Source organism: Ovis aries, chromosome 7 (assembly GCF_016772045.2).
Source record: "Ovis aries strain OAR_USU_Benz2616 breed Rambouillet chromosome 7, ARS-UI_Ramb_v3.0, whole genome shotgun sequence".
Lineage (NCBI taxonomy): Eukaryota > Metazoa > Chordata > Mammalia > Artiodactyla > Bovidae > Ovis > Ovis aries.
In genome coordinates, this window is record NC_056060.1 from 26,627,225 (window position 1) to 26,640,497 (window position 13,273).

The 13,273-nt window shown below is 37.8% G+C and overlaps 1 protein-coding gene across 3 annotated transcripts in view; it reads left to right on the top strand.

The window, feature by feature from the left end:
- KATNBL1 (katanin regulatory subunit B1 like 1) overlaps positions 1-13,273 on the top strand; it is a 58,344-nt gene that overhangs the window by 28,585 nt on the left and 16,486 nt on the right. For all 3 annotated transcript variants that reach the window (XR_009601462.1, XM_042252229.2, XM_015096913.4), the window contains 3 exons: positions 8,774-8,904; positions 9,818-9,858; positions 11,248-11,527. Coding sequence is in view for 2 of the 3 variants with exons in the window: in XM_042252229.2 (XP_042108163.1) it covers positions 8,788-8,904; positions 9,818-9,858; positions 11,248-11,527 (438 nt within the window). In the remaining variant the exon portion in view is untranslated. The remainder of the gene's footprint in view (positions 1-8,773; positions 8,905-9,817; positions 9,859-11,247; positions 11,528-13,273) is intronic.

Below are 13,273 nucleotides of genomic sequence, written 5' to 3' on the forward strand. Positions count from 1 at the left end.
GAGATTTTATTATTACAATGTTGATAATTTTCTTTTTTTTAAACTTAAGTATAATTTATATACCGTAAAATTTACCTGTTTTAAATGTACAGTTCACTATTTATAAGTACATACAGAATTATGTAGTTACCAACCCAAATCTAATTTTAGAATATCTCCATTGCCCACCAGAGACCCCTGTGCCCATTTGTAGTTATTTCCACTCCCAATCCAGCCCTAGGCAACCACTAATCTACTTTCTGTCTCTACAGATGTTACTTTTATGGACATTTCATATAAATGGAATCATGTAATATATAGTCTTTTGTGTTTGCCTTCTTTCACTTAGCCCAAGGTTCATACATATTGTGACATGTATTAGTATTTCATTTCTTTTTTGTTACTAAGTAATGTTCCAGACATACTACTTTTTGTTTTCCCTGTCCACCAGTTGATAGTCATTTGGGTCATTTCCACTTTTGGGCTGTTCTGAATAATGTTGTTGTATGTCCATTTTTGTGTGGACATAAACTTTGATTCCTTATGAGTATGTATGTATGTAGGAGTGAAATTTCTGGGTCATACAGTAACTCTAGGGCTTCGCTAGTGGCTCAGAGGTAACGAGTCCGCCTACAGTGCAGGAGACGCAGGAGATACGGGTTTGATCCTTGGTCAGGAAGATCCCTTGGAGGAGGAAATGGCAACCCACTCCAGTTGTCTTGCCTAGGAATTCCCATGGCCAGAGAACAGAAAGCAAAGAGGAACTAAAGAGCCTCTTGATGAGGGTGAAGGAGGAGAGTGAAGCAGCCTTAAAACTAAGTATTAAAAAAACTAAGATCATGGCATCCGGCCCCATTACTTCATGGCAGATAGAGGGGAAAAGGTGGAAGTAGTGACAGCTTTCCTTTTCTTGGGCTCTAAGATCACTGCAGATGGTGACTGCTGCCATGAAATCGGAAGACAGTTGCTTCTTGGCAGGGAAGCTAAGACACACTTAGAGTGTTGAAAAGCAGAAGCATTACTCGGCTGACAAACGTTTGTATAGTCGAGGCTGTGGTCTTCCCAGTGGTCACGTATGGTTGTGAAGGATGCACCGTAAAGAAGGTGGAGGGCTGAAGAATTGATGCTTTTGAACTATGGTGCTGGAGAAGACTCTTGAGAGTCCCTTAGACAGCAGGGGTGTCAAACCAGTCAATCTTAAGAGAAATCAACCCTGAATACTTTTTTGGAAGGACTGATGCTGAAGCTGAAACTCCAGTATTTTGGTCTTCTGATGCAAACAGCTGACTCATGGAAAAGTCCCTGATGCTGGGAAAGATGGAGGGCAGAAACAGAAGAGGGCATCAGAGGATGAAATGGCTGGATGGCATCATCAATGCAATGGACACAAACTTGGGCAAACTTCAGGAGATGATGAGGGACGGGGAGGCCTGGCATGTTGGAGGGGTCCATGAGGTTGCAAAGAGTCAGACACGACTGGGCGACTGAAGAACAAACAATGAAAAACTTTGATTTCTCACAAGTGAATGTGTAGATGTGAAATTGCTGGGTCATACAGTAACTCCAGGGCTTCCCCGGGGGCTCAGTGGCAGAGAATCCACCTGTCGTGCAGAAGACGCAGGAGACAGAGGTTCGATCCCTGGGTTAGGGAGATCCATTGGAGGAGGAAAGGGCAACCCACTCCAGTATTCTTGCCTAGGAAATTCCATGGATAGAAGAGCCTGGAGGGCTACAGTCCATGGGGTCCCAAAGAGTCAGACACAACTTAACGATTAAACTATAACATGGTAAATCTATGTTCAACATTTTAGGAAACTGTCAAACTGTACCTTTTTACACTCCCACAGTACTGTGTGGAAATGCCAGTTTCTCCATATCCCTGTCAGCATGTGCTATTGGTTGTCATTTTTGTTACAGCCATACAAGTGGTTGTGATGCAGTTTCTCATTGTGGCTTTTTGTGTGTTTGTTTTTTTTAATTTAATTTTTATTGGAGTATCGTTGCTTTACAGTGTTGTGTTGGTTTTCTCTGTACAACAAAGTGGATCAACTAAATATATATGTACACACATAGATATATTCCCTGTCTTTTGGGTTTCCTTCCCATTCAGGTCACCACTGAAGATTGAATTGAGTTCCCTGTGCTACACAGTAGGTTCTCATTAGTTAATCTAATTTATACAGAGTATCAGTAGTATATGTATGTCAATCCCAGTCTCCCAATTCATCCCACTCCTCCCCTTTCCCCTTAGTTATCCTTATATTTATTACTCCAGCTTACCACTTCTGTGTTTAAACCTGACTGACTTTAAACCTGATCCCATCCTCTGGCTCCATGTTTTTTCTTTTAGCTGAGAGAAACTTATTTCCTAGCGCAGAGGGAAGACAATTTGTCTAACATTAGAACCTCCTATGTTGGTGACCAGAATATTCTGCCTGATTAAGGAAGACTGGTAAACAGTTTTGAGATCTTGAATTAAAAAGTACTAATTATAGTTCCCATTTCAAATATCTGCTGTTTCTCCTTTTCTTGCCTTTCTATGAATTATTTGAACACATTTTAAACATTACATCTTGATTTATCTATATTATTTTTTAGTGTATTTCTTGATATAGCAGTAGCGGTAGCTTCTAGCAAATAGTTCTAGGTATTATGTTACACATCTGTATTTTATCATAATCTGCTTGAGTGAAATGCGGGAACTTAACCTCCCTTTATGTCCCTTTGTCTTTCCCTACAACAACATAATTGTCTTAAAACATTCCACTACATGTATTTTGAACCACATCAAATAGTATTATAATTTTTGTTTCAACCATCAAACATAATTTAATGTGTCATTTTCATTTTATCCCCCTGTTCTAAGATTCCTTCTTTAATTTCCTTTTATCTGATACTGTCTTGGTTTCTCCTTCACCCCTGAAGGATATTTCTCCCACACAGGAAATTCTGGCTGACAGTTCTTTCTTTTAGCACTTGACACATGTGCCACTGCCTTGTGACTCTGCCCCAGTTCTCTCCATCTCTTCTCTACTGAGCCCCAGGTATAGTAAGTCAGTTCCATGTATGTGAGGGCTCCTCCCTGCGGTCCGCGGACCTGATCCAGTTGCTCTGCACTTCTGGTGCACAGCCTTCATCATGGGATCTTTCTTCATAACCAGCGTGAGAATGGTTCTCATCATTTTCCCCTGCTGGCTCTCCATTTCTTGTATTTCTAATTTTTTCCTATAACTTCTCAGATTGGTACAGGAAGAATTCATTTTTGGTAACTTTGAGTTTGTGAATATTTTTTTCTTTCCACATTTGCACTCAGGTGATGTTTAGTCAGGATATAAAAATTTAAGCTTCCTAAGAATTTTGAAGGTATTGTTCTGTGTCTTTACCATTTGTGTGTGCCTTGCTTTGGGTTTGGTAGGGGGTGCTAATTTGTCCGTTGTTCTCTGGCTTTCCTGGCGCTCTGAAATGACAGTGATGTGCCTTGCAGGTCTGTTTCCATCTGCAGTGCCGACCGTTAGTGTGCGCTTGCGATGCGAGAATCCATGTTCTTCAGCCATCAACAGTTTTCAGTTGTTTCTTTGATTTCCTCTTTGGGTTTTTTCTGTATTCTTTCTGAAATTCTATTTATTTGGGTGTTGCTGTCTATAAGCTAATCTGGGTTTTTTTTGTGTGTGTGTATATATATATATATATATATAAATCTTTTTAGCCTAAGTTCTAGGAGATACCCTCAACTTCTTTTCCAACTTCCGAGTTTTTCTGCCAGCTTAATTACTACATCCTATTTTTGATTTCCAAGAGTCTGTCAGTTTGTTTTTTTCTCATTTGTGTTTCATGAATGCAGTTTGTTCTTCTCTCGTGAGGATTTTTTTGAAAGTTGGGTTTATTGAGGTATTTTGCTTGCAGCAGAGATTTATCCTAATTACCACCATAATCAAGATATAAAACAGTTCTCTGGGGACTTTGACCATCACTGATGTATTTTTAGGAGTTGTTTGTGTGTGTTTTCCTCTGGGACTAACTAGAGTTCCCAAAGAAACATCTCCTATACTCTTCTCTGGAGTATTTAAGCCTGGCTGCAAGCCTCTGTGAGGCAAGTAGTAGAAAGTTAGAGGTCTTAACATTTAATATATAAACTTTCGCTTGATCCCCCTGTTTAGAATATGTTCCTCTCACCCTCATTTGTGCCTGATGTTTCCTATCGCACAGACTGTTTTAGATTTTCCATATGGTAATGCTCCAGACTGTTACTGGAATGGGGAAGGAGATCTAGGACCCTGTGTCTTAATGGATATTCATTCATTGTATTTGTTTCCAAGTGCACCTTTATCCCTCTTCTTAAGGCCCTCAGTATTGCCAGTTTCTAAACCTTTGGAGGATTCTGCTTTTCCTCTTTCCTCACTGCTGCTTTAGGGTTTGGCTTTCTCAGATCTGCTAAGTTTCTTATCCCTAAAGCTTTGCGTTTCCAAAATGTTGTTGCCATCACCTCATCTTCTGTTCTTTGTCCTTTTGGCGATTATGCCTTTAAATCTTCCTACTGTCATTGTAATAGGATTTCAGAGAAAGGTAAATGTAATTGCATGTGTTCAGTCCATCATCTTTAAAAGTCCCCTCACAAAAAAAAGAAAAATACCCTGTGGCCAAGACCCTTTACCGTCTTGGTTCTGCCTGTCTCTCCAGCCTCACTTACCACCTCACTGCAGCTCACCCCCAGCCTAAGCTCTAGTCACATGCATCTACTAGAGAGACTGCCAAGCAAATCACGTTGCTCATGCCTTTCCGTGCTGCACGTGCTATTTTCTCAGTGTGCTACTTGCCCTAGAAGACTCTCCTCAGTGGAGCTTTGCTGACTTGCGTGGGTGCCCCTCTGTCAATGTGCTTATTGTAATACTGCAGTCATTTATTTGCTTTAATAAAAGTCTCCTACTAGAGGTTCCTGAACTTGAGGGCACAAGTGGGTGGGCTGTCCATGAATTAGCAGCAGGAAATTTTAGAATACCTTGAAATTGATCACAGAATTTCATGTGTTTGTACATATTTTTGGAAAATTCAGTTCAACTAAGTCAATTTTTTTTTAACTAAAATTGTGCATTGGAAATACCTGTGGGGCTTCCTAAATGTATACTTTCTTTGGCCTTTTTTTCCTGATACCTGCTGAGTTATAGGCTGAAATTAGGGTCCAGGGGAACTCCGTGGTGGCCCAGTGGTTAACGACTCCATGACTTCACTGCTGAAGGCGCAAGTTCTATTCCTGGTTGGGGATCTAAGATCTCACCAGCTATGCAGTGTGGCCATTAAATAAACAGTAGTTTTCATGAAATTAGGCCCAGAAAGATGTATTTTCAAAAAGTTTCCTAAATGATTCTGTAGAACAAGATCTCCATCTGGCCTGGCATATAGTGAATACTCAGTAAATCTATAAAGAAAGGATGAGGGAGAAACTTGGATTTCAGGCCATGATCTGAAATAAATTTGCTGTGTGAAACTTGAGTGCAAATGGGAAAATTACTAATTTATTCTGTTACATAAATGGAAATAAAAACAACTCAGTCATGTCCAACTCTTTGCAGCCCTATGTCCTAGCCCACCAGGCTCCTCCATCCATGGACTTTTCCATCCATGAATTCTGGAGTGGGTTTGCCATTTCGAACTTCAGGGGATCTTCCCAACCCAGGGATCAAACCTGCATCTCTTGCATTTCCTGCATTGGCAGATGGATTTCTTCACCACTAGCACCAACTGGAAAGCCCCTACATAAATGAAGTCACAGCATCTTTTTCCCGCCCTTTGAATATAATTGGAGGGTGTGGGTTATTTTTTTCAAAAGTGGAAGAAAACTCTAGAGAGCTAGTTACATGAATGAAAGAAAAATTTAAAATTTTGATATAAAACAACTCAGATATATATAATCCAATTCTGGGTCCCCTGACTGCTTATGGTTGTATATTACCCAGTGATTTGATTCCAGAAATTTAGGCTTGAATGTGTTTGAATGTCAAGATACCTGACCTGATTTCATAAAATTAGACCTGATTTCATAAAATTTAAATTTAATACATGGCTTGTGATTAGGAAAATGGGAAGACTGACATGTTGTGTTGTCAAAAGTACATGCCATATTATTGTAACTGTTTGCAATTTAAGAAGGAGAACAGAATTTTAATTTTCTGGAATGCCCTTCCTCATGCTTCCCTCTGTAAGGCTTTAAAAAATGTTTAACTTAAAACTACATTCATACCTCAGAGATAACTGCAGATTTGGTTTCAGACCACCTTAATATAGCAAGTCACACACATTTTTTGGTTTTCTAATGTATATGAAAGTTATGTTTACACTATACTACATGTAGTCCATTAAGTGTACAATAACATGTCAAAAAAAAATGTACATGCCTTAACTTGAAAATTCTTTATTGCTGATAATTCCCTGGTGGTCCAGTGATTAGGACTTTGTGCTTCCACTGTATGGGGCATGGGTTCCATACCCAGACGGGGAACATAAGATTTTGCAAGTTGTGCAATTTGGTCAAAAAAATAAAATAAAAATACTTTAAAGCTAAAAAAATGCTAACCATCATTGGAGCCTTCGACAAGTCATAATCTCTTAGCTGGTGGAAGTTCTTGTCTCAACGTTGATGGCTGCTAACTGATCAGGGAGGTGGATCCTGAAGGTTGGAGTGGCTGTGACAATTTCCTAAATAAGACAGCAGTGAAATTTGCCACACTGATTAACTCTTCCCTTCACAGTTTCTCTGGCTTGCAGTGCTGTTTCATAGTACTTCACCCAAAGCTGAACTTCTTTCAAAATTGGTGTCAGTCCTCTCAAATCCTGCCACTGCTTTATCAACTAAGTTTGTGCAGTATTCTAAATTATTTTGTGTCGTTTCAACAGTTTCCACAGCATCTTCACGAAGAATTGATTCCATCTCAAGGACCTCCTTTCTTTGCTCATCCAGAAAAAGCAGCCCCTCATCTGTTTTATCGTGAAATTGTAACAGTCCAGTCACATCTTCCAGCTCCACTTCTAATTTCAGTCCTTTAGCTATTTCCACCACATCTGTAGTTACTTCCTCTACTGAAGTCTTGAATCCCTCAAAGTTGTCCATTAGGGTTGGAATCAACTCTTCCAAAATCCTGTTATTGTTGATATATTGACTTCCCATGAATCAAAAATATTTTGTAATGGCGTCTAGAATGGTCAATCTGTTCCTGAAGGTTTTCAGTTTACTCTGCTGTGGAGCCTTCCAAAATATACTTTTTAAGTAATTATACTTGAAAGTCAGAATTGCTTCATGACCCATGGACAATTGCAGAATGGATGTTGTGTTAGCAGGCATGAAGACAACATGAATCTCCTTGTACATCTCCATCAGAGCTCTTGGGTGACCAGGTGCATTGTGGATAAGCAGTAATATTTTGAAAGAGGTCTTTTTTTTTTTTTTTTCCTGAGCAGTCGGTCTCAACAGTGGGCTTATAAATTTCAGTAAACCATGTTGTAAACAGATGTGCTTTCATCCAGGCTTTTTTGTTTCACTTAGCACAGGTAGAGTTGATTTAGCATAGTTCTTAAGGGCCCTAGGATTTGGGGGATGGTAAATGAGCATTGTCTTCAGCTTAAAGTCATCAGGCACGTTAGCCCCTAACAAGACAGCCAAACTGTCCTTTGAAATTTTGAAGATAAGCTTTGACTTCTCTCCTAGCTATGAAAGTCCTAGATGGCATCTTCTTCCAACAGAAAACTGTTTCATCTCCATAAAAAAAAAATCTGTCATTTAGTATAGCCACCTTCATTAATTAGCTAGATCCTTCTGGCTAACTTGATATAGTTCTACATCAGCACTTACTGCTTCGCCTTGCACTTCTGTGTCAGAGAGATGGCTTTTTCCCTTAAACCTCATGAATTAACCTCTGCTAGCTTCAAACTTTTCTTTTGGATGTTTTACCTCTCAGCATTTAAAGAATTAAAAAGAGTTAGGGCCCTGCTCTGGAATAGGTTTTGGCCTAAAGGAATATTGTGGCTAGTTCGAACTTCTATCCAGGTCACTAAAACTTCTTCATATCAGCAATGAGGCTGTTTCACTTTACCATTCATGTGTTCACTGGAATGACACTTTTAATTTCCTTCAAGAACTTTTCTTTTGTGTTCACAACTTGACTGGTGTACATGGCCTGGCTTTTAGTCTTCTTACCTTTTGACATGCCTTCCTTAAGGACTATGGTTTATCATTTCTAGCTTTTGATTTAAGGGGAGAGACTTGTGACTCTTCCTTTCACTTGAACACTTAGAGGTCATGGTTCGTTAACCAATTTCATTATTGTTGTGCCTTAGGGAATAGGGAAAGAGATGGGACTTGCTGGTCAGTGGAGCAGTCAGAACACACACATTTATCAGTTAAGTTCATCACCTTGTGTGGACACATCTTGTTGCTCAAAAACAATTATAGTGGTAGCATCAAAGAGCCGTAATCACAGAACCTTGTAACAGATATGCTAATGGAGAGGTATGAAATAGTGTGCGAATTACCAAAATGTTACATAGACAGGAAGTTAACAGAGTGCTCTTGGACAAATGGTGCCAGTGGACTTCCTTGATGCAAGGTTCCCACAGACTTTGAATTTGTTTAAAAAAAAAAAATCTGTGAAGTGCAATAAATTGAGGTATGCCTTTTTGTCCTCTGCTGTACTTGTAAGCCTCTTTTATGCAGCGTAGAGCAGTTGTATGTTTATGTGTGCTAAGGAAAAAATTAGGCTCATTTGCTTTTTGTATTTTCTGTTTATTATTTTTATTTTTTGTCTAGGTATTTAAGAGATTATGGCATCTGAAACCCACAATGTTAAAAAACGCAACTTTTGTAATAATACTGAGGATCATTCCATTGATCTTCCTAGAAAAAGGATCTCTAATTTCACTAATAAGAACATGAAGGAGGTAAGTCCGTGGTTTCTAGAATTAAGACAGTATCTCAGTTTGTTTAGATAGCCACAACATTATACCAGAGACTGGATGGCTCATAAACAACAGAAATTTATTTCTCGTGGTTTTAGGGGCTGAGAAGTCCAAGATCATGGCCATAGCAGAGTTGGTATCTAATAAGTGTCTACTTCCTGATTCATAGATAGCTGTCATCTACCTCCTCACATGGTGGAAGGAGAGAGAGAGAGACTTCTCTACTCTCTTTTATAAGGACACAAATCCTGTTCATGGGGTTTTACCCTCATGAGCTAATCACCTCCTGAAAGCCCTCCCTCTTAATACCGTCACTCTGGGAAGAGGGTGGTTTAGGGTTTGAACATAAGAACTTCATGGAAACATAGTCATTCAGTTTGATACAGTTTAAACAGTTAAGTCTATGGGTAGTTCTGAGTAAATGGGAGGGTGATAGTTTTGCTTAATCTGCCAAAATTAGGTAGAATTAATAAAAAATTGAAATCTGTTTATATTCCAAAATCTAAAAACTTTTTGCCACTATATTGTTTTGATATGATACAATTTAAATATTTCAGTTTAATTTTAGAGGAATCACAGAAGTGCTTTTTGTTCACCATTGCAAGGCTCGTTAGCACTGATATAATTTCTTAAAACCATATTAAAATTCAACCCGTTTATTTAACACCCTGCCTATCTAATATATGACTAGTAGCATGGAAACTAGTCAGATAGATATGTTGCATTGTCAAAAATACCTACAGTGTTGTTGTAACTAATAATTGAAAGTACAGCATCAATACAGTAAATAGCTTTATCTGAAAAGTTTAACTTGAATTTCAGACTTGTTGACATCAATCACAAAGTTTACATAGCTTCGTTAAATATGCTGCAACTCTCTACTTGTGTTTTTCAGGTTAAGAAATCTCCAAAACAGTTGGCTGCTTACATAACTAGGTAAGAACTTCTTTGAAATTGGTGGGAAACAGCAAATATTGAAAGCTGGATAAGAGTGAAAATAGGAGGAAAAAAACACTGTGTTTTATATGATAATTTATTGTCAAGCAACTCCTTTGTGCCAAACACTGTGCTAAACATATCAGTATAAGATAGGTATGTACCATTACACTAAACAGGTGATGAGTTAAAAAAAAAAAAAAAAGATTTTGGCTTTCTTTAGGGTTATACACCCAGAAGGTGGTAAAGATGGCATTTACTTTCAGGTCTGCTGAACTCCAAAGGCACTTTCCATAAAACCACTGTTTTTCAAAGTATAATCTGGGACCCTGGAGGTCCCTAAAATCCTTTCAAGGAGTTTATGACATCAAAACTATCTTCATAACAGTGCATATGTGTTAAGTCACTTCAGTCATGTCCCTATGACTCCTTGTGACTCTATGGAGTATCACTTGCCAGGCTCCTCTGTCCATGGGATTCTTCAGGCAAGAGTACTGGAGTGGGTTGCCATTTCCTCCTCCAGGGGAAAATACTAAGACATTATTAACCTTCATTTTCACTCTGTTCCAAGTGTACAGTAGAGTTTTCCAGAGGCTGCATGATATAAGATATTGAATGCAGAAACAGATATGAGGATCCAGCTGTTATCTGTTAAACCAGATATTAGCGATTTTGCATAAATGCAGAACAGTGCCATTCTTCTCACTATATTTTTTGTTTTAGAAAATTAGGGATTTTTAAAAATATTCTATATAATATGTAATGAGTTTATCATTTTTTAATTAACAAATTTTATGTTTTAATTTCTGATTCATCAAATATCAGTAGATACTGCTCACAAAAATTTTTTTTGAGACCTCAGTAATTTGAGTGCAAAGCATCCTGAGGCCAAAACGTTTGAGAGCCACTCTATTAAACCATGAGATGTGCTCTCTACTGTTTTATCTTATTCAAACAAATTAAATATATTTCAGCTTAATCAAAATAAGTGTTCTCTTTTATATTAAGGTATATGTTCAGACTTGCATGATTCAAACTTACATAATTATTGTGTCACCATGTTAGAAAAAGATTAGGTAAATAGGAATTGTTTTAATTTTCATACTTCATGAATGCCTTGTAACATTATATTTTAAAAGCATCTAGTTATTATGATGCTTCCTTTTCTTTTGGTACAAAGTATCATCCTTTTCATTGCTTTCCAGATAGTTTGTAATTTCCCTTTTATTTTTCTCATCAATTTAAGACTTAAGATTTTTTTTAATTATTCTGCTTCTAATTTTAGCAGATAGTGATCACAGAATGTGGCCTACTAAGTCTGTCTCTTAAAAACTTTTAAAGCTTTTCATATGATTCTTTATCATTTAAGAAAATCAATTCTTTTTACAGAACAGTTGGACAAGCTGTGAAAAGCCCAGATAAACTACGTAAGGTGATCTATAGAAGAAAGAAAGTTCATCATCCTATTCAAAATCCTTGTTACAGAAAAAAGCAGTCCCCTAAAAGTGGGGGCTGTGTCATGGCAAATAAAGAAAATGAACTGGCTTGTGCAGGCCACCTCCCTGAAAAATTACGGCATGAGAGTCGAACATATTTGATTAACTCCAGTGATTCTGGTTCTTCACAGACAGAAAGCCCATCATCAAAATACAGTGGCTTTTTTTCTGAAGTAAGTCATTTATATAAACTTAACTTTTTTTTTCATTATTGACTTTTTCCTTCCTATGGTCTACTAGTAAAATAATTCACTGTTTATTGGATTCAGACTATTTGAGAGATTTTAACTCCCTGCAACAGTTTTCTAGATTAACCAAATCTGAAACTGTTGTTTATTCCGTTTTTCTAAGTTAGGGATATCTGAGATGAAATGAAATGATTGACAAGCTGCTATAAATTTCCAGAATGGTAAGTTAGCCAGTAGAGATTTAAAGAAAGGGGAGAGATCAGAAATCTTGCATAAAAAGTAGGCCACAGAGCCAGTTATCCAGGCACATTTTGCTGGGCTGTCAAAATTGCCATTGGAAACTTTGTTTAGCTCTTCTGGCTCAGGCAAAGTTAGTTGTTTGAACAGGCTTATGGAAATTGTTTTGGGTAATAGAAATGTTCTAGAACTGGACTGTGGTGATGGTTGCACAACTCTATGCGTAAATTTATTTAAAATCTTTGAATTACTTACTTTCAATATGTGAGTTTTATGGTATGTAAATTATAACTCAGGAAAACAAATTTTTTTTAAATGGTCATTTGAAAGAATGATTTGATGAAAAATTTATAAATACATAAGTTTAAAATAATTATTACATTTATTGTATATGTTGTAGAAAATAAACCTAAAGGAAACAATTATCCATAAACTCAACATCTATAGATAGCGCTGTTAAATTTTTGATGTATCTTTTCATATTATACATATGGTGCGATAACTTGGTTTTTATGTTTCATTTTTAATATTTTTCCATGTAATTAGATAACATTTGTACAGTTTTCCGTTCCAGTTTTACTGGGATATAATTGACATACAGCATTAGGTATACACTTAATTATGTGAGTTAAATATGTCATGAAGTGATCACCACATTAAGTTTAGCAAACATTCATCATGTATAGATACGAAATTTTAGAAATGGCAAAAGAATTTTTTTCCTTGTGATGAGATCTCAAGATTTGCTCCCTTAAAAGCTTTTATATATAACACACAGCAGTGCTCATTGTAGTTGCCAAATCATACATTACATTGCTAGTACTTGGAGCTAGAAGTTTGTACCTTTGACTGTCTTCATGCAGTTCCCCCTCAACCACTCATGCATGCCTCTGAGAAATCTGATCTTTTTCTGTGAGTTTATTTCTTTATGAGTTCAGTTGCTCAGTCGTGTCTGACTCTTTGCGACCCCATGGACCCCAAAGGAGAGAAAAGGACCTCAGGGAGACCCCAGGCCTCCCTGTCCATCACCAACTCCCAGAGTTTACCCAAACTCATGTCCATTGAGTTGGTGATGCCATCCAACCATCTCATCCTCTCTTGTTCCCTTCTCCTGCCTTCAATCTGTCCCAGCATCAGGGTCTTTTCAAATGAGTCAGGTCTTCGCATCAGGTGGCCAAAGTACTGGAGTTTCAGCTTCAACATCAGTCCTTCCAGTGAACACCCAGGACTGATCTCCTTTAGGATGGACTGGTTGGATCTCCTTGCAGTCCAAGGGACTCTCAAGAGTCTTCTCCAACACCACAGTTTGAAAGCATCAATTCTTCGGCACTCAGCTTTCTTTATAGTCCAACTCCCACATTCGTACATGACTACTGGAAAAACCATAGCCTTGACTAGATGGACCTTTGTTGGTAAAGTAATGTCTCTGCTTTTGAATATGTTGTCTAGGTTTGTCATAACTTTCCTTCCAAGGAGTAAGCGTCTTAATTTCAT